The following is a 25332-nucleotide window of genomic DNA, read 5'->3' on the forward strand; positions in this document are numbered from 1 at the left end:
TCTGTAATTTCATTTTCATTTGTTAGTATTATTCCTAAGTACTTGAATTTGGAAAGTGGTTCAAACGAATTGTTATCAATAATTAGATTGTGATTATTACCTAACACTTGGTTTCGACCTGTAAGCATATATTTAGTTTAATCGTGCAAATAAGCAATGCTAATTGAATCAACCAGCGTTTAGTTACGGCGCTAATCCCTGCTCCTTCCACATCCTCCAGCACACGTGACCCTGTTTTCTGCACGCGCATCGCAAAAGCAAGGTGCCGGGCCCCACTGGCCTCTTCTCAACGCTCCTGTCCATCGAGTGCAGTCAGAGCTCGCGTGGAGACCGAGCGAGTGGGGTGCGCAAGAACAGAGTGCCGAATGCAGCAAGATTGATCGACTCGCGGTGCCGTGCATAGCGCCAACTTTGTCTTCCATCCATCCAACATGGACCTGGACGTGATTTTGCCGGACGTCGGGGAGTTTGGTCTCTACCAGCAGCTGCTGCTGTGGTTCGTCCTGTTGCCCGGCGTCCTGCCATGCGGTTTCCACGCTTACAATCAGCTGTTCATGGCTGCGAGGCCCGATCACTGGTGCAAGGTACCTGTGCTGGATTCGATGAACATTAGCACCAACGTTCTGAAGAATATCAGGTAAGTGCTTTGTTTTTTTAAAAAGTTGTCCGAGTTTGCTTCCTGGTGAAAATTTGATGCTCCGATACTAGTTTGAACATGTTCATTCTTTGCTGAATTTACCAGTTTCTTGTAGTAAATATTCTGGCATCTGGCAGGATATTGTGTTTTTTTCTTTAACCTATTTAATCTAATTGCCATCCACCCTCTTCGTCTTGATTCCTAAAGTGTTTAAAAAGAGCGACGTTAAATAACAAAATAGTTTAAACAAACTAAGAGAGTTGTGAGAAGTGTTCTACCAGGAAACAAACCCACGGCGCTTTGATTACTAGAACGAACATTTCTTCAACGAAACAGATCTCTCAGATCCAAGACCTACCAGGTATCTTTTAGGCTCGGTGACGGCTGATGTACACGTAAAGTTTTTTTTTTTTACATTTTACTTGGGATTACCGCACACGTAAAGTTCCATTGACACTTGCATTCTTCTTCTTCTTCTTCCTTTTTTTGCCAAAATTGAATGGGTCGGGGTGCCTAGCCATATTGATTTTCACCACAAACTTGAAGAACATTTCAAATGACATAGAATCACTTACATATATTAATAGACAGATTTTTTCGATAGATGATACCATAATGTACGAATGACAGGAGTAATTTTGAGCGTGGACGCAGATTTGTGAATTTGTATGTACAAGTATTTTAAAGTCTGACTTTGCACTTTTGCCGACTACTTCAATTGTTATCTTCTAAACAAGTCAATCGTAAACTGTAGGATCGTTGATTATTCTATATGTGCACAGAGTGGACTAAAACAAACTGCCAAACTACTACTTAACAACAATGACAATATAGCATTTTAATGTTCTTCGGATATCGAGTAAGGAATACCAGTTTATTTGTGGCTGATTTCGTATCCATTTCATTAACTCATTATTCATTCTTATTGTTGGGAATAAGCTTCAAGTGGTGACTTAAAAAAAATACAACACCATGCAATCACCCAATATGTATCAATTTTTTAATTAATGTGAACAAATTCAGAAGAAATACATTTCGCTGATAGAAAACGCTCTCTCTCAAAGAAAATATGCATTTCCTACACAGTAGAGTAGGTTTACAAGTAAGTACTTCACATTTTTTCTCTGAAAGTTGAGAACTGGGAATGTTTGAACTGAAGAACCTCTATTTGAAAGTCACTAGCGCCTCCAAACGGACGGAAGATAAAGCTCAGTCGCAAAACCGTACAATTAGCAGATCCATTTGTATTGCGTAAAACACATGTAGGTCGTGACCTGCTTAGGCTATTAAGTTACCTTGGCTTAGGTGTCATGGAGAACGATTAATTAGTCAGCGGTGCACAACCTCCGATATCAACTAACAGTTTAAGGTATTTTATTCTAATTTTATTATGCGTGATAGCGCATATTTTAATAAGCTAGATTCAGTGTTCTTAAAAAAGGAGATATTTACATACAGTTCGTTACTTTTACAGCGAGTTATATAATTAGAGGGAAAAAGTAAACAGCTGAGAATTTTCAGTATGGCTTTTATTTCGAGGTACAAGTTGTACATTGAGATCCACTAGTATTGCTCGGCAAATTGTCCATGACTATTTTCATTAACTTTTCTCTTGCATTCTACTTGCTTTTAAGGTCTGAATTTTTATGTATGTTGGTGTACAGGTTGTCAGCAGCTTGTTTGGAGTTATGTTTCAATTCTTGAAGTTCTCATTGCGTAATACAGAGAGAATCAACATGGCGATGAGTAATTTGCTTGGTTATACTTATGTATCGTACTGTTCTGCAGTACAGAACAGAAACATTTTGATTTAAAAGAAGTTCATGGAAGTTAACCAAGATATTTCAGAAGATAAATTAGAGTCTTGATTTTCGTAACGAGACTTATGGTTAACTAATAGCTTTAAACTAGCTAGGCTCCACCACACTACACTAGAAAACTGTTAACTATTGCTATTGTTAAAAGTCAAACGCGACTTGGTTGCAGGATGAAAATTAATTATTGTAGTATAAGTTATTAAAGAACTAATACAGAGTCGAGTAAGAAAGTGGACTAAGTGTAGATATTCCACTGCTTTAACCGATCAGTGTTGTGCAGTTTGAACAGTGGCGACATCAGAGAAGGGCAGATGGAATCGCCTCCTTTCGATCGGTTCGCACCTTAGTAAACAAATAAACACCTGGATAAATAAATGTTCTAAAGGAGCATATACATACACATTTGTGGTGCTATTAATGGTATGTTGAATGTGAAAATTCGTCATACACGCAGCGCAAGAACAAGCAATTTAATACTCTAAATATACAACCTAATTTAGTAGACTCAAGTTAGTTCTTACTCAGAGGCCTACACAGAAGTTTAACCATATTATTCATTATAATATTTAACATATAAATACAAAATAATTGAACAAGAATCAATTTCAATTTGCCTTATTACAACTTAACAAACGAAAAACCAAGTCCGGCAGTTATACAAAATAGTTTGCTCTAGTTTTGTAAACAAAGCACGCAAGGCATATATGATTTATATATTTGTTTCAAACGAAAGATTCCCATGAAATTATTTTTTATATTTTAGGAACAGAACAATCCAAAATAATGCCGAAGGTTTGAATATAAGAAAAATCACGAAATAAATTAGAACGAAAAATAATGTGAATAACTTCATAAGGGCTCAAGGTACACTTCTGTTCAGAGAAATTGGCACACTCGTTTGAGTTAAAGTTCAGCTTCGGAACCGATCCAGTGTGGCAGTACAGCCGAAGTAAAGGTTCGGGAAAACAGCACTCTGCAGTGTTGTTTACCACTAAAGTTTTTCACCGCATGCAGGGAATTTTCATTGTTGCCGAGTGAAAAGAAACGGTTACAGGAAAGCATTGCATTTTAATTATTAATGCAATGCAGTATCTAATTTCAAATGAGAATGGCAGGAAAAAAATTGGGAAATTCTAAAAAAATCTAAAAAGAAACTACCTGAATCTCTTCTCTTGGGGGAGAAGATCATATTTATTTGAAAACAGAGGGGAGTGGATGGTGGTTCCATTACATCTTCCCCTAGCTTAACGCAACAACAACGTCGACGTTCACCAAGAGGACCCGGGTTCGAATTCCGACCTGTGCGTGGGTGTTCTTAGCGAGTGTTCCTTCATCAATTTTCCCATATCATAATTTATCTTCTTCGTCGCGATTAACTAAATGTGGAAAAGAAGCGAAGCTAACAAGAAATAAATCAAATTGACGTTCAAAATGCGGACGGGAGAAAATAAAGAATCCAAGGCAATAAAAATATCTATCACGGCTCGAATGATCTGACTTAGGATCACTTTCGTTACCTTCAATTACATGCTTTTCTAGCTTGTAATTTGAACACAAAAGTAGGATAATAAAGCTCCCAAAATCAGCACAGGCTGGATGAATGTCTTCATATTTTCCTGAAAAATCACTCTTCTTCGTCAAATAGTTAGTTTAAAAATATAATTACTGTATGTTTGTGTCATTGACTTATAATATTTGTAGCCACATATCAGAATCTGCTATGTTGACAGAAGCTAGAGCATGAAGATTATTAGGGGTTGGAAACACTAACCTTGCACAAAAAAGCACGTCTTCGATCGTCTTCATTAATATACACACACATCATTAACTTAAAGTCTAAGAGTAATGTGTGCACAGCTTAGAGACACTATACTATGAAGCGTATTGCTTTCAAATTAATGTAATTAGGGAGAAGGGGCATTGCAAATTTGGAAACTCATAGGTAAAGTTGCAATCTTCAGGAGAAATCACTCTAATAGCACGGTTTCTTGCACCGCGGCTTGTGTCCATGTCGGTAAAACGCCAGCTTCGTAAGCTCAAATCCTAGGTTCGATTCCCCGTGTGGTCTGTTATTTATCCTTTTTCTGCCAAACGGGTGCCACGAAAAGTATTTCACCGAGCCACAGCTTTATACTTTGTTGTTGTTTGTTGTTCGTGTGGTAAGGAGAAAATAATTATTGAGAGGACTATGCGTGTGGCATAATTTTGAGTTTTACTGTGTTGTTACTGAAATTCTTTACATATAACAACCACTTCTGATGTTTTCTTCTGGTAACAAATCGCACCGGAAGATCAAACGTTGTTCTTTTTTATTTTTTTTTATTTTTATTTTTTATTTATAAATAATCACAGAATTTATGTTCAAAACTTTGGGTTACATCGGTAAGTGAATATTAATGTTTTCCGTCATTCATTTGCCACTTCCCTCGTTTCACAACCCCCCCCCCCCCACCCTCACACACACACAAACACTGATCAGACTGATTTCACGCTCGATTCTATATCAGTAATTTCTGAATGAGAGGAGTCAAGACATTCCTGTCTGCCTGATTGAAGGTGCTTTTATTAAAAACAAATACAAATAATCTTCAACAACTATTATTGGACTAAAATCATTGTTGTTATGTTTAGAAAACAAACGCGAATTCATTTGATTGATAATTAGATATTTAAATTATTTTCTGCATATAAATTATTATTTGTCATATTTTTCATGATACACTTTCTCAACCCTCTTATCTTTGACAGCCGCTCCTTCCTCCAATAAGAATGAATTTACAATTTTTCTAATCTTCTCCATTTTTAAATTTCCAACCCATTTTTCCTTGCGTCCTATATTTTATGTTGACATACAAGGGGAGGCACGCCACCCTAGCTCCCCTTCCGCACTAACATGTGTATGCTTGTGTTTGTGATTGAATCATTCACCTTATCGCCATTCATCCTCATCTTCGCGATTAGCCAAAAGTAACAGGAAAATCGAAGTAAAATAAACGAAAGTAAATCAGCCAACAAATTATCTAATTGAAACTTCCTCTTCTCGCGCTGTGGCCACAGGGCTAGACAAAGATAAGGAATCACGTGTTTCCGTCGCCCCTGACTTCTCACCAGGAAGCAAGAACTAGGTTGCAGAACCCTTCGCACACAATGATTGCACAGATCGCATGCGTCGTGGAGTTCACACGTCTCGTTTTACTATTTAAATTAGAAGTCTGAAACTTCGTGATGTGAGTTCGAACCCTGGTGAGATCAATATTCTTTTAATTTTTTTTTCAAGGTGAAAAGTTACATGTGACAGGTTTTGAAATTAGACTAAATTATTTCGGCTCAATTTGGAATTTACGAATATGATTTATGCATAACATAATTGCGAAAGCCGCCAACTTTCAATTCAATAGCAAACATTGAGATGTCAAAAAGTAGTGCCAAAGAGAAACCTATATTTATCATTTTTAGGGGAAAATACACAAAAAAGAACAAAATTATGACTTTCTATTTTTTTAAAAAATATTTAATTTTCAAAGTGGCATGCTGCTACAATGTGAAACGTTGGCTCGTTCCCAAGTGACATGTGTCGAGTGTGGCTTTGTTCTGAAACCTCCATAACATAATACGGTGAGATGGCACGATCATTCAAAATATGAACAATAAATTTGTTCACAAGGAATTTATACCTGGATAATTGTATGAGTTATGTTTCTCAATCTAAAGCTTTAGTGTCCCATTAATTAATATGGCGCGGGACCCCTGATGTACACAGCCTCGAGCGAGTGAGCATGTTTTCCCTACCGAGGGCCTTTTCTGACTGTAGATAAAATAGGCTGTAGTTCATGTCGTATCCAGCGAAGATTTGTGAATAATTTCATCCCGTTATCTCAAGAAAGAACTGTTTTTAAAGAGATGGAAAAGGAAAGATAAAAGAAGCGGAAAATAATGAGAGAAAGGAAGAAAATTGTGTGCGAGAGAGAGATATGGGGAAGGAAAGAAAAGAAAAGCATAAGTGAGAGAGAATATACGTAATGACAAAAGCACAGAGAAAGAGGGGATGCAACTGAAAGAAAGACGCGGCAGAGAGAGAAAGGAATAGGGAAGCAGGAGAGAGAGAGGAGGGAAGAAAGAGAGAACTACAGAAAGAGAGGTAGAAAGGAAGACATAGAAAAGCGGGAGAGAGAGAGAGAGAGAGCGGAAGAAATAGATAAGATAGATAAGGAAAGAAAAATATAGAAAGAGAGAGAAGGAAGAGGAATATCAGAACATTAGAGAGAAAGAATGAAGAAGATACGGAAAGAAAATGAAAGGAAAAACAAAAGCGTAGAAAAAGAAATGATGAAGAAGGGAGAAAGTCGATTGATAGGTTTGGTTTATTTTACTTCGCTTTTCTGCCACTTTTGGCTAATCAAAGAGGGAGTGGTGATATGATATGAAATTAATGAAGGAACAAGAGAAAAAGTAAACACGAACAAAGGAGAAAAAAGATCTAATGCTAGAAGGAAGATACAAGATACATGTATAAGGATACTGCCTGTACGTTTATTTAAAAACGCATATGGACAAGCTTATGGAGAAAACACTAGCTGTCATGTTCTGGTATATAATAACATAGTGTGTTTCAAATGTCACGCAACCCAAAGTTTGAAAATTTATATGATGGAAACGGTAAGATATATTTACACAGGGTTTTCTACACATTATTTGATTTGATTTGATTTTAAAATTGTGGGTGCGTCAGCACTTAGGCTATTTTGCACCCGTCACATTATACGGGGTCCAGCCCCTTACCGTTACAAATAACAACTCTAACATTGCATAACTAAAATCTTAAAATATTCTGACTTCTGTTAAAAGCTAAGGCTGTAAACGGGCACTCAGCACACACAAGGACAAAAAACAGGACAACACACACAAAATTATACTGGTCATAGTGCCAGTCGCCAGAGCCTCGTTCGTTTGCAAGATACAGTCCAGGGTGTACTGCGTGCAAGTGAGGTTGACTTTTGGGCGCCTACGTGGAAGGTACCCCTTACACCCCTCTACACATTATAAAGCATCATCAATTGAGACATTTTTCAATACTTAACATTTACAGATTACTACATACAGAAAATATATAAATTAATAACTGGCGGAAGGCAGCGTTAATATTTTTTTTTTTCAGAAATGCACGTTTGAGTGAGAAAACATCGATGTCCGATGACTGATGTTTGCGACCAATGTGGGTAATGTGCAGCATTTGATGAATTTGGGACTGGCGATAAAATGTGTTAAGCACCAAAGTGCCATTGTCCTTCATATATTGTCTGTATAATTGCCTGTAGCATCATACTTAACATGCTTCTTACTTCAACAATAGCTACCGTGATATTTACTGAACGGAATCATCTTTCATTCTTATCTGCGTAGAAGAATTCACAGTATATACGGAAATCGATTCCCTTATCAGTCCGCCTTCGAAATGCCCTTCCAAGAGCGACTATACGTGTCGCAGACATCAATTCCAACTGAAGGTACTGCGAAACTCCGAACATACCTCAACTGAATTGCGAACAAGAATGGCCTCCTGCTGATAAGATGTGCTATTGCAAATGCAAGAAAGACCTAACAGGGAAGATAGGGATTTCGAGACATGACGTAATCGGTGGAGTAGTGTAGCTTTCCCTTTTACCGTTACTTCTTATATATGAGGGATGGCGCCAAGGGTGCGCCGAAATGGACTGTTGGCAACGAAAATAATGATGCTAAATTAATTAACTGAAGTTATTGATTTGAATAAAAATTCTAGAATGAAAATATGGAACACACACACACATAAATCAATCTATTTAAAGAATTCTAAATGTTAAAAAATGACACCATTATTATACATTTTTGATTTACAGGATACTTTATACTTTTTGTGTTAAAATATTGCAAAAAGATTAATTTTCCTCCTTCCTTTTCTTCTTTTTCTTTACATTCCTCCCTTTTCATTTCTTTCTCTCCTTTTCTATTTATTGTTACTGTCTCTTTCTTTTATCTGTTTTCCTTCTCCTCTTCTTTTTAACACTCTATTCCTTTCCTTTTCTCTTATTTCTTTCTTTTTCCCTCTCTTCCCTTTATCCTCTCATTTCTCTCTATTCCTTCCCTTTTCCCTCTTCCTTCCCTCTAATTTCCTTTCTTTTATATTTTTATTTGATTTTCTTCCCTCTCTTATTTTTTCTCAGTGCTAAATCTGACGCCATGTACTAAAGGAGCTGTGAGTTGTATGGTCCAGGCCTGGTTAGCCTATCAGAGAATAGAATAGAAAACAAAACTCTATTCTTTCCTTTACCACCATTCTTTCTCCTACAGATATTGTATGCCACAAGACATCAATAAATTAATAATGCAACATAAACCCATTAAATTATACCCTAGCTTCTTATGCAATGTGTGAACTCGTTGCGTGTTACTGGTTACCGTCCGTCAGGATACGGGTGGCTCAAGTTCACTTTTCCGACATCAGAATCCACAACTCAGTTTTGCTTGCGACTGTGCGAGGCATTACAGGTAGGCCACTGTACTACCCACTCCAGGCGTTGAATGGCTTAAGAAGAAGGCCGGGCATTCCTCCTCGCAACCCAAACATTTGCATCCCATTAATATTCTCTTGGCGAGAGCGTAACGCGTGCCGATTTATGTCAACAGCTTCCTTCCCGACAGACTCCGCTTAGCAGTTTACGTGATGTTGCATCGTTGGTGTGTGAGAAAGGCGATTAGATTGCAATGCTCGGCGTTTATTCAGGATCTTATGCCACTCAATTCTTAATGCACTTTTCCTTCACAACTGAATATCAGAGATGTCTGAAAAGCTTTTTACCCAGTGTAGAATGTGGGATTAAAGTAATGGTTTTAATGTCCTTTTGGCACGTGGAGATTATGCGGATTTGTCGGAATGTTCTGAAAATATTAAACGCAATTCAGGTGTTTGCAACTGCGCAGCATTTGGCAACGTTTAAGTACATTTTTAATGCTCTGATAGGCTAATCGAAACTTTCAGTTTTAAGTAAAACCCGACTTACTCTACCATGTTGAATGAGTAAATGATTTCCTGTTTTAATTCCACTTTATGCACAGTAAGGCTAATCGTGACTGGACCTACAGTTTAAAGTGGGATCCGAACCACTATGTGCCTTCACCAGGTATCGAACCCTGGACCCCTTGATTACAAGGCGACGATGCTACCACTGTGCCATCTGGGAGGACCGCTCTATCATGTTTTCACCCTTTGGCAACAACTTTGACGTCACAGAACTACATAAATGGTATAGAATAAATACAAGGCTTCTGTTGAGCAACGCGGCGCATAACGGTACAGAAGGAGAGAAAGCGAGTCGGCGGAGCGTTTGCGCGTTGTTCCCTCCATGCAATCCCTTTCCCTCTGATGCGTTCATTGTTCGAAACCTCTCGAGGTTGTGCAGAGGGCTTACTTTCGTTCGCTTGCTCCACAAACGTCTGGGACAGAGCATGAGTATTCATAGTTCTGCCAATATAAGTACCAATAGTGAAAAAGTATGTTTTGTGCCCTCCAGTTTAGGTTTTAGCAGCGTTGTTAAAGGTTCAGCAATTTTAAATAAATTCAATTCCGGTCCAGGAGAGAAAATCAGCAAGCGTAAATGGACCGTAAAGAACTTTTTATCTGTAAAATTTTTCAATTCGGTTCAGAATCCTTTTTTCCGGATGAATTTAAATTCGGTCCAGGAACCTTTTTTCCGCATCAGTTTAAATAGGGTCCAAGTTCCGTATTGAAATGAAACAATACGAAACTTGGACCGAATTTAAATTGTGAGAGAAAAAAAGGTTCTGATCCTGTTGAGGAACACAATATAACACATTAGAATTTATTGATTCCTGTATCTTTAACTATTCACAGTATTAAAAGTTTCATTCCTACTAAGCAGCTTTTCTTATTTTTAATGCTTGTTTACCGTGCAGATTTAAGAGCGGTCTGTAAATTGTACATATGATATAGTAGATGAGCTACAGATATACACCACGGACATAAATAGTGGTGTTAGATTGAAATCCATATTTTTATCGTTTGCGTGTGTACTTAGAGTCAATATTTGTCAGAATTTTTTTGGCAGATTTAGGGGAGACCGGGGTTAGTTGTTACAATTTCAACTTCAGAATTTTTTATATGCTTCCTACTGCACATGCAATAATCAAATTTTCAGTATTAAACCGTCACACTTTTGGGCAATGCATATATTTTTTCCAATGGAATAGCTATACATTATGAACTTGTGAACGTTACAATTTTGGAACTCGGAAAATTGTAACAACTTGCCTCACAGTGGGGTAAGTTGTTACAGTATCGGGGCACGTTGTTACAACAAAGTTTTATACAGCAAAAACATACATATATCAATAAAGATTAAGACAGAGGCAAAATTATATAACGTCGACAAACATTTTATCCACTTGTTACTTATCCCTTGCAATTTTTTGCGAATTGAAGAAACACAAACAAAAGAAAACCAACGAGATTTCAATTTCTGTACTGTACACTGTACCCAATCTTCCCCCTTTTTACTTTCGGAAAACGGATGAAAACAAATAATACACAAACAGTCTTCATCTTCACTCTCTGAATTCATTTCATGCTGTACTTTTCTTATCCTCTTCTTTAGTTTACAAGGTAACAACATGCACCGTACACGATGTTACAACTAGCCCCACGCGACGCCATTACTTTCAATGTAGTTCTGTCCTCGGACGAAGAAAAGAAAGTGATCGATAACTGCGTGAAATCAACGTTAATAATTAAGGATTCAAACATAAAAAAATAACGGAAACTTACCTTCACTTCTTCATGTAAAAATCACAACTGGAACGCAACCCTCAATAATCACTTTCAAACCAAAAAGTGAAACACACTCGTCACGTCCACTCACTTGCTACCACTGGCGCCAACTGCAACCTAGACGTCTTTGTCGAATAAGTCAAGTGCTCTATGAGTAAGAAAGTGCCACCCCTAGCGGAAGTCACCGAAAATTCTATGTAACAACTAGCCCCGGTCTCCCCTACATTAGAATTCCACGAATCTTCAATTTCAGTTATGCAAAATTCTACAAAATCTCATGAATATATGATTGTCATTTTTTGATAGACAATTATTATAATTAAAAAATAAAGATACATTAAATAAGTATTATAAGAAAATTGTTATTTACTTTATAATCGATTGATTGATTTGCTTTATTTTACTTCGCTTTTTGTACCACTTTTGGCTAATTTGGGAAGATGGGGATGAGTGATGTGACGAAATTGTTGAATGGACACTCACAAACATCCATGCCCAGGCCAGGATTCGATCCCGGGACCCCTGGCGTCGTAGCGTGGTGTGATAACCCCTCCGTCTTTACTTTATATTTCACGTACTTCAGAATTCAATATTTTGATTCACAGTAATTCGAATTTTATTTTGGTTAAATGTAACCTCGTTAATAATAACAACTAATAACATTTTAGTATCTTTGGATGACTAAAAGCTAAGCTTTTTATACGCTCGTATATGCATGCCTATTTTCCAATTGCTTAGTTTATTTTTGTTTGCCTATTAGCGTAGCTTTTATTGGCTAGTAATCCGGGTTCCAGTAATAACCTATCAACCTTTGGTGAAACCCATAGCTAGGGCAACGTGAACTAGCTCTTATTGGCAAGTCGAAGTCTGCTTGAAAACCAAGAAGCTCGCTCCGTTGATGTATATTATGTGCTGGCAAAAAAGAACGGAGTGCAAAGTTGGAAATATGCTTATTTGCTGTCTCGTGAACTGCAGCGGAGCTTTCCCTCAGAGTCGAAGGCAGGGGAAAATGTAGCGGAAGAGTTTCAGCTGGAAACTCATTAAGAACTTTGCTCTCTCCGCAGAACAGCTTGCTCCAACTTCGATCCGCTTGCTGACTTAAGCGTCGTAATATGAAAGGAAATCTTGGTTGTAGACTGAGATTCCATTCGAAACTGACATATAACATCACCGTTTTAGATTTTTGACTGTTGATGAAAACTTAGGCACAACTACCACAAGCATACAACATTGTCATTTTTATCCAAACAGCAAAAGAATGCTGCACGTTGGAACGTAGATGGTGCTCCAAAATTTACTGGAAGAAGCGCATGCTAGACCGTAAATTCTACTAGGAAATGCAAATACTTACATGTACGACTGTGAATGGAATACATAACAGTCACAGACAGGTAGGGTTTTCCAAAACAAATTGCCCTATGGCAGGCAAGATACCAGTAGCGAAGCGTAGTCTTACGAAGGAGGCAAGCAATGTTTCAGTACAACAAAACATGTAGTACAACGACATGCCGAGGGGAAAGATTCAAGGTTTATAGCCTCATTTACCCAGTCGCTGGATTTGTCAAAATATCGTAATAAAGTGACTGTACTAAAAATAAACCATATGATCCGCAAACGTCACATTTACTTTTTTAAAAAAATCCAGGTAACGTTATTCATATGATATTAAACGTTTTGCATATGCGAACTTTCCGCATACGACTAAAGGGAGACGGAATTTCTTACTTACTTATTAGTACCTTTATTTGTTCATTATTATTTAATATGGTCAAACGGTGACCAAACCGATTTAGATAAAAAAAAGAAGGGAATCATTTGTTTATTTTACGCTGCATGATGTAATTTAGTATTTTTGGGCACCCTAAAAACCGCATTGGAGTAACTTACACACTAAATAAAAAGTTAAACACAAACAATAAAAAAATCATTTCAAAGCAAAGAAACACATGCATAGACGATGTACTCACCACAATAAATTTCAAACTCTTGGTGTTGGTCGACCCCCTTCCACGATTTTCATTTTAACACTTATCTCTCTCGAGCTAAACGAAGCAATTTTCAACACCCGCACTTCACATCAACCGTTCCTAAATACGCGTTCATTCCGATAAATTCACAGCACAAAACACGAAGCAACAAACACTCACACTATTCCACGCGCTTTCCACAACTGTAAATGCAAGCATCCACACAAGATCACTTTGAAAATCTCTGAAACAACAGAAAGTGATACCAACCTATTTCCTTAATTTTATCCGTCACAAAGGAAAGATATATCAGTTTGGAGATAAAAATTACGCGGAGGAATCAGAATCATTTCAGCAGAACGAGTATGTACATTAATATTAAAGTAATAAAGTGTCATTCAATGGCGTTCCCGGGGCGAAGGGGGGGGGTGGATGGTAGACATAACCCCCTTTTGGCCCAGTATATCTAAGAAAAAACGTCAAAGGAAGGAAAAGATGACAAAATGGGGACCGTAAAAAGACCCTGGGAACACCACTTGCGTCATAATAATAGAACTTAAAACATATTCGGGCATCCCCGATGGCGCAGTGGTAGTGTCGTCGCCTTGTAATCAAGGGGTTCCGGGTTCGATACCCGGTGGAGGCACAAGTGTTTCAGATCCCATTTTAAACTGTAGGTCCAGTCCCGATTAGCCTTACTGTGCATAAAGTGGACTTAAAACAACAAATCAATCAATCAATCATTAAAACATATTCTTGTGCTCATAATATGCAGAATGTATACGATTTACTTCTATGCCATGTACAAATATCAGTAGATAGTTCTTTCTTAGATAGCTTTATTTTCACCCCAAGTTTTATTCAAAGCAGTCAATTTATTGATTGTAAAATTTGTGAAAGAGCTCACTTGAATTACTGCGTAAATAATTTGGCAGTTGCAAACACTGGTAGCGGTCAACACTTCTGGCGTAATTTGAGCTGGACCGACCAGGAAGCAGAGTGCAGGACCAAGGTCCGTCCAATCTTCCCTCCCTCCCTGAGAAAACTCTTCACGGGGGTGCAGAAATTCCACTGCTCCAACTCCCAATGTCAACTTTTTTTACGCGTTTTACATTTCGCGAAATCTAAAATAATTTGTAATATAATATGATATATATGGAATTTAGAACAGTGATAATAACTTCTTTTAGTTATTTTATGACTAACAATTATTATTATATTTGCGATCTTGTTTACGTGTTCATGAAGACAAATATTCGTTACTAGTTTTTGCTGGCAACGTACCCATAGATGAATCCTTCTGCTTTCGGTTGAACTCGGCTATTTTCGGGAATCACGCAAGCTCGGAAAGCACAGCTTTTTGTAGAAGCTTTGTGGACGGGTTCCACCAGAATTTCACGCTTCGCCATGTGACTCCTTCGGAGGCCTTATTTTCCCGCAGAACGGCTGCAAGCATTGAGGCTGGTGCTTGCTACAGAGCTGCTGGGGGAGTTTGCGGCCGCATTTTTTCGCGAAATCGAGTGCGATGGAAACTAAATACGGTTAGAACATTAAGTACATTAAATGATATTCGAATTATGCAAGCAGTGCTTGCATTGCTTGTACTATATCTTCGCCTCTGCAAGATTCAATTGTAGAGCTTACACACAAAAGCATGTTAAACGTTCTCTTTTTGTTCAAGACCAGCAAAATATACCCAATTTTGATAGAGCCGATAACCGGACTGAAAAGTTGCCCAATAAATTCAAGTCTTCATTCTACATTTATATACTCGTATATCATACACCCACTATAGTAAAAATATTCGCACAATTCGTAGGAAACCAACATTCACAATGATTTTATTGCAACAAATCTATATTTTAGATCTACCAGAAATATTGCTAATTAAAGACGTTAAACTCTAAAAAAAATCTCGTTTTAAGGAAATAATATGTTTATTCAGGAGTAGAAAGAAATGCAATTTTAACATGAAATTTCAAACAACAATGAAATATACTGGGTGTCCCAGAAGTCTTTCCCTGATTACAAACTTTATTCATATCCGCTATATGCAAGGTAGAGATGTGAAAGTGGTGCCAACATGTTGGAAAACTGACCAAGTTTTTTTGTTACAGGTTTGAGCAACGTGGCTGTAGTGTAGCAGTGTCAGTGCCCAGAAAACCGAAAATGTTCACAAATCAGGAAAAAGCTCAGCATGTCCTCTGGTAACGCGAGACCCGGTCACCAATAACAGTGCAGAGGAACTTTCAAATGTACAGAAGTCTTTCTTCTAGAATATCTGCCATCAATAAGTTGGTATTTTAAAAAATGGAATTTATCTTCATTCCCAAATCCTGTCAAGTCCAAGAAACATTGTATGGAAAGATGCCACCCGATGTCAAGAGCATTAATTCCGGATTCTTTGGCACTGACACTGCTACACTACAGCCACATTACTGAAACCTGCAACAAATAAACTTGGTTAGTTTTCCAACATTTTGGCACCACTTTCTGATCTCTACATTGCATATAGCGGATATGAATAAAGTTTGTAATCAGGGAAAGACTTCTGGGACACCCGGTATAACTGTTAACAAATATAAATATCAGTAATGACGTACGACAAATATGATCGACTGCGTATTGGACGCAGCCGTCTCACTCATGGTCACTTGCTGGAGCTTCCAACATGTCATGTCTGTTATCTCGTTTTAAGTGCTCGGCATATTTTGCTTCCCTCAGGCAAACTTTTAATTTTCCCAACTGTTTGTCATCCCTGTTGGGAGACGACGACGGTATTTTAATAAATGTTTTTGGCTTTTTACGAAGATCTTGTCTCTTCCACTGCCTGTGAAGAAGTTATAGTTTATTTTAACTTTTTAATGTGTCTTGTGCAGGTCTCTTTAGAACATTGAACTTTTAACCTTTTTCAAGGGGGCTTGTTACACCCCTTGTTTTAAGCTTACGAAGTTTAGATAAGAGGATATTTCCCCGTATACATTGAAGGGTGCAAAATGACCATATGTGTCGACACACCCAACACTATTAATTCAAGTAATCAATTTGGTGAAACATTCGTAAGGGTTTTTTAAACTTAAAATATTTAATTAACTAACAACGTCATTCGGCTACGTCGTAATAAGAAAGAACAAAATAATATTTACAAAAGTTCAACCGTAACAACTTTTAAACTATACTGGCAGAGGCGTATCACGGTGTGGGCGAAATAGGCGACCGCCCGGGGCCTCGCGTCCCATGGGGCTTATTTTAAAAAATGTGATAAATAGAAGTGAGAAAACTATATGGAGAAGGCTAATTTTTGTGGGCAATGAAACTAAAACTTTTTTTATCCGGCTTTACATTCTAATTAAACGTTACAATTTTAATCAAAACGTCAAATATTTAGTATTTTTCAATAAAGCGAGCGGTAGGAAGCTAGGATATTACGGAAGGGACAGCCTGTGCTTGTAAACGGCATAATCCTTTTCAACAAATGCAAAAACACGTCGCGCGATTATTTTGTTCTGCTATATCAAATAAAGTAAAATAACTCGTTTCAAGTTCATTATATAATAGGATGCAACTAAATTGTTCTCGTAATTTACAATCGAAGAAAGTTCGTTAAAAATCCTCAAATATTGAAAAGAAATAATATGATGTGAATTAAATATTGTACTAGGAATGCTACCGAGAGCGACAGACCGAGAGTTCGAAACTCTCTGCCTCGTTCGAGACTTTCGTATCATGTTTGAAATATTTACATAAACCAAAATTCACTCTACTGTGGGACTTCAGACATACCAAGCGGATATGCTGTGTAGGTATCATATACAGTAAACCCTCGTTAACACAAACTCGCTTAAGACGAACACTCCGTTAACATGAACAAAATGTTGGTCCCGGCAGGGATGTATTATATCTTATAGAAAGTTTTATCGGTTAACGCGAATTTTGGTTACCACGAATTACGAACTGTTTTTTAGTCCGTTGCGTCATTAGATCTCATTTAACACGAACTTTCAAAGTTTCTCACAATTTTCTTCTGTTGTTCCTTTGTCTTTCCTCTGCTAGGTATGTAAGAAATCGTCCAACAATCTCTATCATCTTGTCAACAATCAACTTATACAGTATTGTAACCAACAGATTCAGATCAACAATGTGTTCAAATGTGTTTTTCTATTCTTTAAAACATAGCCAGTACGAGTAACATCAAGATTAAAACTTGGGTGCAATTGCTCAACAATCGCGAGCATCGCGTCAACAATGAGCTTATACGTATTTAACCAACAAATTCAGTTGTGTGTTCAGATGTGTTTTTCTATTCTTTAAAACGTTCGAAAAACATCAAGTTGCAATGTAAGACGGGAGTCATGGCCAAGAGGAAGAAGACAGGCATAGACCTGCAAACAAAACTGAAAATCGTAGAGGAAGTAGAAATAAAATTTGAGTCCCCGGTTTTTTTGACGCGAACTCTTGATTTTTCGGTTCCTTGGGATTCGTGTTAATGAGGGTTTACTGTATTTCAAACACTGATCTACATAGCATCATGGCTATAACTGAGGTTTGGGAATAGGTTACAGCATCCATTCCTTTGGAATTCCATAATATGTTTTAAAGTATTTGTATTTTTAGTTTATAGTTATTATAAAGTCAATCCACATTATGTTTTTCGAGGGTGAGGTATCAAACAGATAAAAGAAATATCAAGAAATGTTTCATTCAATGACCTCCATACACTGAAAGTTTGTGACACGGTGCATATGTTGTTTTAACATATTGTAATAATATACATTTCGAGACTATACATATAACGAGACGAATGTTAATTAGTCGAGACGAGACCGAGAACGAGAGGGGGCATTTACAACTGGAAACCAGACCGAGACTCTGTCAAGTGTCGTCTCCGTTACTAACTTGTCATTCTGTAATCAAGATATCCCTGGTCAGATTTTCGGTATCTGTACCTTTCACACTGGTGCGGATCCAATTTTAAACTGTTGATCTATTCATGTTTTATTAATGGTATTATTACTTCGGGAGCACTTCGGAAGGGTTTGAACCGCTTTGGGACAAACAATAACTCTCCAGTACTTAAAAAATCGATTTGTTTCATACTGCACCCATTCGCACACACACACACCACATAGCACCACAGTTATCGCATCAAACACACTACGAATTCCAATGCATTCAGATTAGGGTGCGCTATCTACACAAACATTCGACAAATGTCACGAGTTCCAAGAATACCTCTATCTTTTGGTCAACTTTTCATTCTTTATAAACTTGTAGTGCTCCTTCAGTTCTCCTAAAAATCTCATGTTCCTTCTTGTGTTATCACCTCTGAATTTTTTATCTTATGCATTTTATTTTTCCTTTGTTTGTATAGTTTTGTGTGATTTCTTCTCTTTTCCCCTCTTTACGTCTTCGTTTTCTCCCATACCTATTTATTTCCTTGCTTTTCTTTAATTCTCATTGTCTGTTTGTTTTTATTCTCATCTTCCTTTCTTTTATCGTCCTTTAGATGAGCATGTTGTTATGTGTTAATTCTTCACCATATATTTCCGCAAGGTACATGCAGTATAGGCCGCTGTGATTGCATTGACAATTTCAGTTTCAAGTATGTATCACTTGATCGTTATTTTAGTTCTAATTTTACGGGCTGAGATGGCTACAGTTCATGTGTTCTTCGTGACAAGTGTGTCCAAGGAAAGCTGCTGAGAAATTATATCCCTATTGTCCCCGCTTTTTTCCCCTTAAAAAGCAGTTTGAGAACAGTTGACAACAAAATAATTAGTAGGCCATTTGTCCATAACTATGTTGATTCACTCTGTTCTCCGTACGTGAGGGTTAAGAATTGAAATTCAAAATATCAATGCCCAGAGGACATTATCTGCTTCAACATCATCACAGCTCAGCTCTACTTCTTAAAGCAACATAGGATGTAGAATAAAAAAGAACAAAAATGGCAATGGATAATTTGTCTACTATTACCTTAACCGTTGATTGTACGTGAAAAGATTGCGAATTGTAAAGTTGGCTTTCCAGAAAGAAAGAGTTGTAGATTAGAGAAACAATGGAAAGTTTCTTCTCTTCATGATTTGAAAAGGAGTGGAATTTTTTGTTCAATTCCAAAAGAGGGGTTGGTGGGGGTCATAACCCCCGTCCTTTGGCCCTAAGAAAGAACGTCAAAGGTAGGAAAAGATGGCAAAATGAGTGCAGACTACCAAAAAGGTGTACGTAACCCCTTCCTTTCGAAAATCATGTGCACGCCACTGATCAATTGTGCATACATGTAAAATAAACAAATCAAGTATTGAATAGGTCATAAATTAACCAACTTCCCGAGAGACGGAACTACTTCCCACATTAAAAAAAATAACTATGGTTCATAGAAACTTTAAGATGAAGTGAAATTATTCTTTTTAGTAGAAGGATGAACGGGGAAATAAAAAAGAAATCATGTCTCGTTGAACATCTATTTACTAGATCTTGAACTTAATAAAAAATTGAACCTCACATTTAATAATTTCTGAAATTCACAAATCACTTTTATGGGTTGTCTCTCACGGCGAGATTGAGTTATGCTGCCTTGGGCTACGATTTGTCATGAGCGGTATAACTCTGGTAGTTAACGAGATACCAATAAATGACACATAAGCTCGGATATCACCTGCACGTAAGAGTCAGTTTTGTCTTTCTTGCTGCTTAACGCAGCAGTAATGATCAATGTGAAGGTGACACACACCTCCACTGGTCCTTGCAACAGTTCTTTAATTCAAAGACATTTTACAATTATATTTTGTTATTTAGTTTTGAGCATAATCTGAAAAGAATGAAGAAAATTCTGTTGTGCTACTCTGTTCAATTTTGATGTTATTTTGTTTGTTACTCGTTACTATAGTGACTGTAGAAATTGGTTAATATACTAATGTGATAAGTAACATTTGAAAAGTTAATTTTATTTAAAATATTGCAACAAATTGCTCCACACTGGGGACAGTTGCAATAAATTGGCGACCTAGAGCCAGGATTCGAAAATTGTGAGTTGATAAGAACTGAACTGATAATGCAATAATGAAGAAAAGAGAAGTGCCTTACGTCCTTCGAAGTAGCGTGTGTCTTCAACCGGATCTTAGTGATGATGTTGAAGTAAGCAACGAAGAGGACATTTCTGGTAAGCAAATGGAGGATTTAATCTGTTGTAAGGACAGATTTTCTGACACTCGCATGATTGAATGCACGTCATGCAAGAAATGGGAACATGTAAATTGTAGAGGTCTTACAGTTATTCACTGGGTAATATTCAGCTCTATGAAAGAAGACTATTACTGTAAGACATGCAATCCAAAATTCAATCCATTCACTTTAAAATCATACTTGGATACAGTAAATCCCAATATTGACCAAATTTTATCTGCTTTTCACTCGAGTTTGGCCCAACATGAGAATAGGTTGCAAGACAAGTTGCTTCAGAATACCGAAACGCTGGAGAATAGGTTACTTCAGAATACTGAAGCTCTGGAGAATAGGTTGCAAGAGAAGTTGCTCCAGAATACCGAAACTCTGGAGAATAGGTTGCAAGAGAAGTTGCTCCAGAATACCGAAACTCTGGAGAATAGGTTGCAAGAGAAGTTACTTCAGAACACTGAAGCTTTGGAGAATAGGTTACAAGATAGACTTGATCAGAACACTGAAACGCTGCGCGAAAGTTTACAAACAAACTGTGAAGTTTGGGGCACAAAATTGGTTAGGTTGCAGCAAAATACTGAAAAACTGAATGAAGGGCTCCAACATGTAGAAAATAAGTTGCAGCAGGTTTCTGATGCTTGTCAATCAGCTAATAGGTTACTAAATGAACGTATAAATGATGAAGTAACTTTATTAAATTCGAAAGTCAGTGATCTGGAATCAAAACTAGACCATCATGATGATGAGTTAAAAAAACACTTATCAAACCAGTTGTGCCAACATGAAACTTCTATAAGTACACTACAAACAAATATGAATACTACGCAGGTAAAGTTGCAAGAATTTGATTCTATGCTTAAGGATTTAAATGAGAAATGCATTAGCTTAGAGCAAAGCGATGTTATTTGTAATAGTATGGTTAGAGACGTTCTACAACCAGATAAAGAATTAAGTAATGTTGATGCACTTATTAATGAACATAGGCACATAGCATGCCAAACTGATACAAGATTAAATTCTAAATTAAAGCATGTTGTTTTTAGTGAACACAATAAATGCGAAACATTTCATACAGGTTCTTCTGGCTATGATACATCTGATGCTGAACTGAATTCTGCAAAGGAAAATGTAACCAAATTGTGCAAGGGCAAATCTGCTCACAATAAAAGTAGAAATACATTTGGTAAAGCTTCCACTTCACAAGGCAAAAATACATATGCATTGCGGCATTGTGTTCTAGATAATACTGAATTTACTAATAGCAATCCTACTGTTGACAAAATCCATTGTACATGTTCACTAAATAACCATTCATGTCTTTCTTCGTTGAACAACTCTTTGCTGTATGATAATGAGCACGTACATACTTGTGATATTGAAAATAATGCACCTAGTTCTTTATGTGCTACAGACCCATCAAAGCAAATTTGTTCTACATCTAACAGAAATTCCATACCTTCTAGAACTTATGTTGCTTGTGATAATAAAGAAAATTTCACAGGTCTTGGAACTTCAGTATGTGGTTGCCAACGTCAAAGTACATGTCATTCCTTAATCCATGATCAGTTTCCTGATGACTTAAATGTAAATCATTGTCCTTGTACTAGAACAAACTGTACTTATAACCCGATGTGGCTTAATAATGATTCTACATGGAATTCTTATAATCAGTCTGATAAATGCTCTAATAGATTTTCACGAGTTAGTGAACTCAGTCAATTGCCACGTTTTGGAGGAGATGTTTCAAAACAGTCTGCTAGAGAATTTATCGAACAACTAACTACAATGTTAAACATAATTGGTGTTCCTTCCAAGTATAAATTATGTATAATTCGTAAGTGTTTTTATAATGTAGGCGCTTACTGGTTCAACAGTGAAAAGAAGAGTTTCATTTCTTATGAGGACTTTGTACATAAATTTCTTGATCAGTTTGCATCTAATGAGTTATTAGAAAGTCAGTTGACATTGTTACGATCTAGAAAATACAACCCAGCTTCAGGTTTGTCATTGGAAGGATACGCTTTAAAAACGTACTCTGCTTATTGTAACCTTGTGGAAACTCCAAACAAAGTTGAAGTAATACGAATGATTTTGAAACAGCTACCTGAGTCAATTTCAAAGAATGTGGGCTGCCATAACATTACAGATCTTAAGCAACTGACGCAGAAATTAAGGACTATTGATTTGTATTCGAGTGATAAGAATAAAAGTTTATCTTTGCCCGGTGATAATACAGATTCTGATGACAGGGCTAATAAGAAGAGGAGTTTCGATAGAACAAAATACTTCGTCAGGCAAGTAAATGTTGAGCGGAATTCTTATGATTCTACAACACAGACTGAAAATGCAAGAATCAATGTAAATCATCGCCCATCTCCCAGAAGATTTGAACGCAATCCCTCAAGAAGGCAGTTTGTAAGGTCTGAAAGAACTAATAATAACGTGAATGATTCTAATTTCAGATGTGAACATTATCCATCCATATATAACAATAATAATGGAAGTGCTGGTGTTAGAAGAAATGCAAATGTTGATGAACAATCATCTTATATTAGTGGCCAGCATACACTTAATTGTAATACTAATCAGAATAGTGACAGTGTTTGTAATAATTCTCGTAATTCGATAAATTACTCGGATGCTAGAACGGATAATCCTGTTTCATCTGAAAGATTAGGTGAGTTTATTTGAACAGTGAGTTGATCATCGCTGTTACAAGAAAGTTCATTGTTTCTTATTATCGTGTGTAAAACAGCATGAATTTATTGTATTTGTTCTGTTTATTTATGTTCTGTTGATCATAATATTGTCTTTTATGGAATAACTTATATTTGTCTTCTCCTCTCATAACTGTCTGACTTATTTCAATGTATCAAGGACAAGTGTTTGACACGAATAAAAACGGAAAGCGCCAAGAAGAAAATTATACAAAGTGTCTCGCTGGAAGAATGATAAGAAGGAATATATATAATGTAAGTTGAATGTAATATGGTATACCATTATAATGAAGGACTTCATTTGCACATACAGCTTCAAAGGGAAGAAGTGCACTCATGAAGAATATAACCCTTTAAATGGATATAAGATGGTTATGAAATAGTAATGGTAATGAGATTGCAGTAAAGAAGAAATCTACTGAAGATGGCTGTAAAGAAGATGTGAAAAAGAATGAGATTGCTGCCAAAGAAGTAGTAGAAGAAGAAGTGAAGATGATATATTGAAGATGTTACGTTTGAAAAAGATACGTACTTCTACATCAAAGTATGATGTCAAGGTTTTCAACCGGAGGAGGAGGCTATTGCAACAGTTCTTTAATTCAAAGACATTTTACAATTATATTTTGTTATTTAGTTTTGAGCATAATCTGAAAAGAATGAAGAAAATTCTGTTGTGCTACTCTGTTCAATTTTGATGTTATTTTGTTTGTTACTCGTTACTATAGTGACTGTAGAAATTGGTTAATATACTAATGTGATAAGTAACATTTGAAAAGTTAATTTTATTTAAAATATTGCAACAAATTGCTCCACACTGGGGACAGTTGCATCCTCTAGGGCCTCTGAAAGGTCACAGCTGGTTTACCCCAATTCGGACTTCTCAGTATGGCTAACAGGGTAACATGACTAGGTCCTGGTGTCGGATTTACACAGTTCTATAGTTGGAAATGAAAGGCTATGGAAATTTCTTCCAATAAAGTTCTATTTATTGTCCTTTTTCACAATTGCAACAAAACTTAATCACTGACAACCCTGGATCGAGTTGACTGATGCACATCTGCTAACAAATCTATAACGGGCAACCCTTCCAAGATTAATCAATGGTTTGTTGTTATCGCAAGACCCGTCGTTCGAAAGCATAGGTAACCAGATAAGAAGGCCGAAAAGTACAGAATTTGGTCCCTTTTTATACAGAAAGTTTATTGACAAAATACCAAGGTAACTTGGTCGATATTTACACGTATTCATGGATTTGCATGAATACATAATATAATTTAGACTTTTACAATATCTACATAAAATAAAGAAAGTTGGAAATTATATACCATTTTTAAATAGTTTTCATATCCCGAAAGAAGTTACAAAATAATTAATTTTGGTGTATCTAAAACAATTGCAGATTCATTCTTGAATGTTCGAATCTCGTGTATGGCACAGATTAATGCATGCGCAGATGCTGCAGTGCTGCTTTACAAAAGTAAGCTCTACCAGATTCGACTGGGGCGACACAAAGGTTTAGTTGAGAGTGAAACTGAGAATGATTCTAGTGTATTGGAGGATTATTATTGCTCTTGCTCCTCGAAATATTGACAGAGCTGTCTGCAGCTATGTTGGAGGTGCAGTCAGAATGAAGAGGCGAGGTTCCAGAAGTTTCTCTCAAGATTGCCGCCAACAGTTTCAGCGTGTAGTCAGCCATCCCCGAGTCATTGACATTATTGTTTGCTTCTCAGACTATTTCAAGCATTCTCAGATCACGTGAGCGTTCTCGGCAAGGCGCGTTAAGATGGGCTGGTCAGAATTAGCAAGTAGCCTCGCCGTGTCAATAAACAACATTCATTATCTTATGCAAGCAGTTTGTGTCTAGCTCTAAATACTATGATGCATTGCTTTTGAATTGACGGGCGAAAGCCACGTGCTCGAACATCCCATCCTTTAATCTTAAGCAACTTTTATAGCCATTCAATCTGTCTTCTTTTCCCCTGTGTGCAGTGTTGCCGATCCAGTTATTTTCCACCAAATGTGGTATAATAGTATCTGATTGATTTCGTTATGTTACGTCGCTTTCTGAAACTTTTGGCTAACTACGGCGACGAGGATGATTGGTAATACATGAAACTGACTGCGATTTGGTTTGTGCTCAGCGGGGCTGATGTTGCTCCTACAACGTTTTCACAAGTTAGCCAAGGTTGTTCGTAGAACG

The 25332-nt window shown here is 37.0% G+C and overlaps 1 protein-coding gene across 1 annotated transcript in view; it reads left to right on the forward strand.

Moving 5' to 3' along the window:
- Positions 1–330: 330 nt before the first annotated feature.
- The window catches only part of LOC145998589 (beta-alanine transporter-like), a 200077-nt gene continuing 175075 nt past the window's right edge, over positions 331–25332 (forward strand). Inside the window, exon 1 of the mRNA XM_083135031.1 lies at positions 331–637. Coding sequence (XP_082991157.1) covers positions 432–637 — 206 coding nt within the window. The 5' untranslated portion in view covers positions 331–431. The remainder of the gene's footprint in view (positions 638–25332) is intronic.

This window comes from Lepisma saccharinum, chromosome 14 (genome assembly GCF_977018435.1).
Source record: "Lepisma saccharinum chromosome 14, izLepSacc3.1, whole genome shotgun sequence".
NCBI lineage: Eukaryota > Metazoa > Arthropoda > Insecta > Zygentoma > Lepismatidae > Lepisma > Lepisma saccharinum.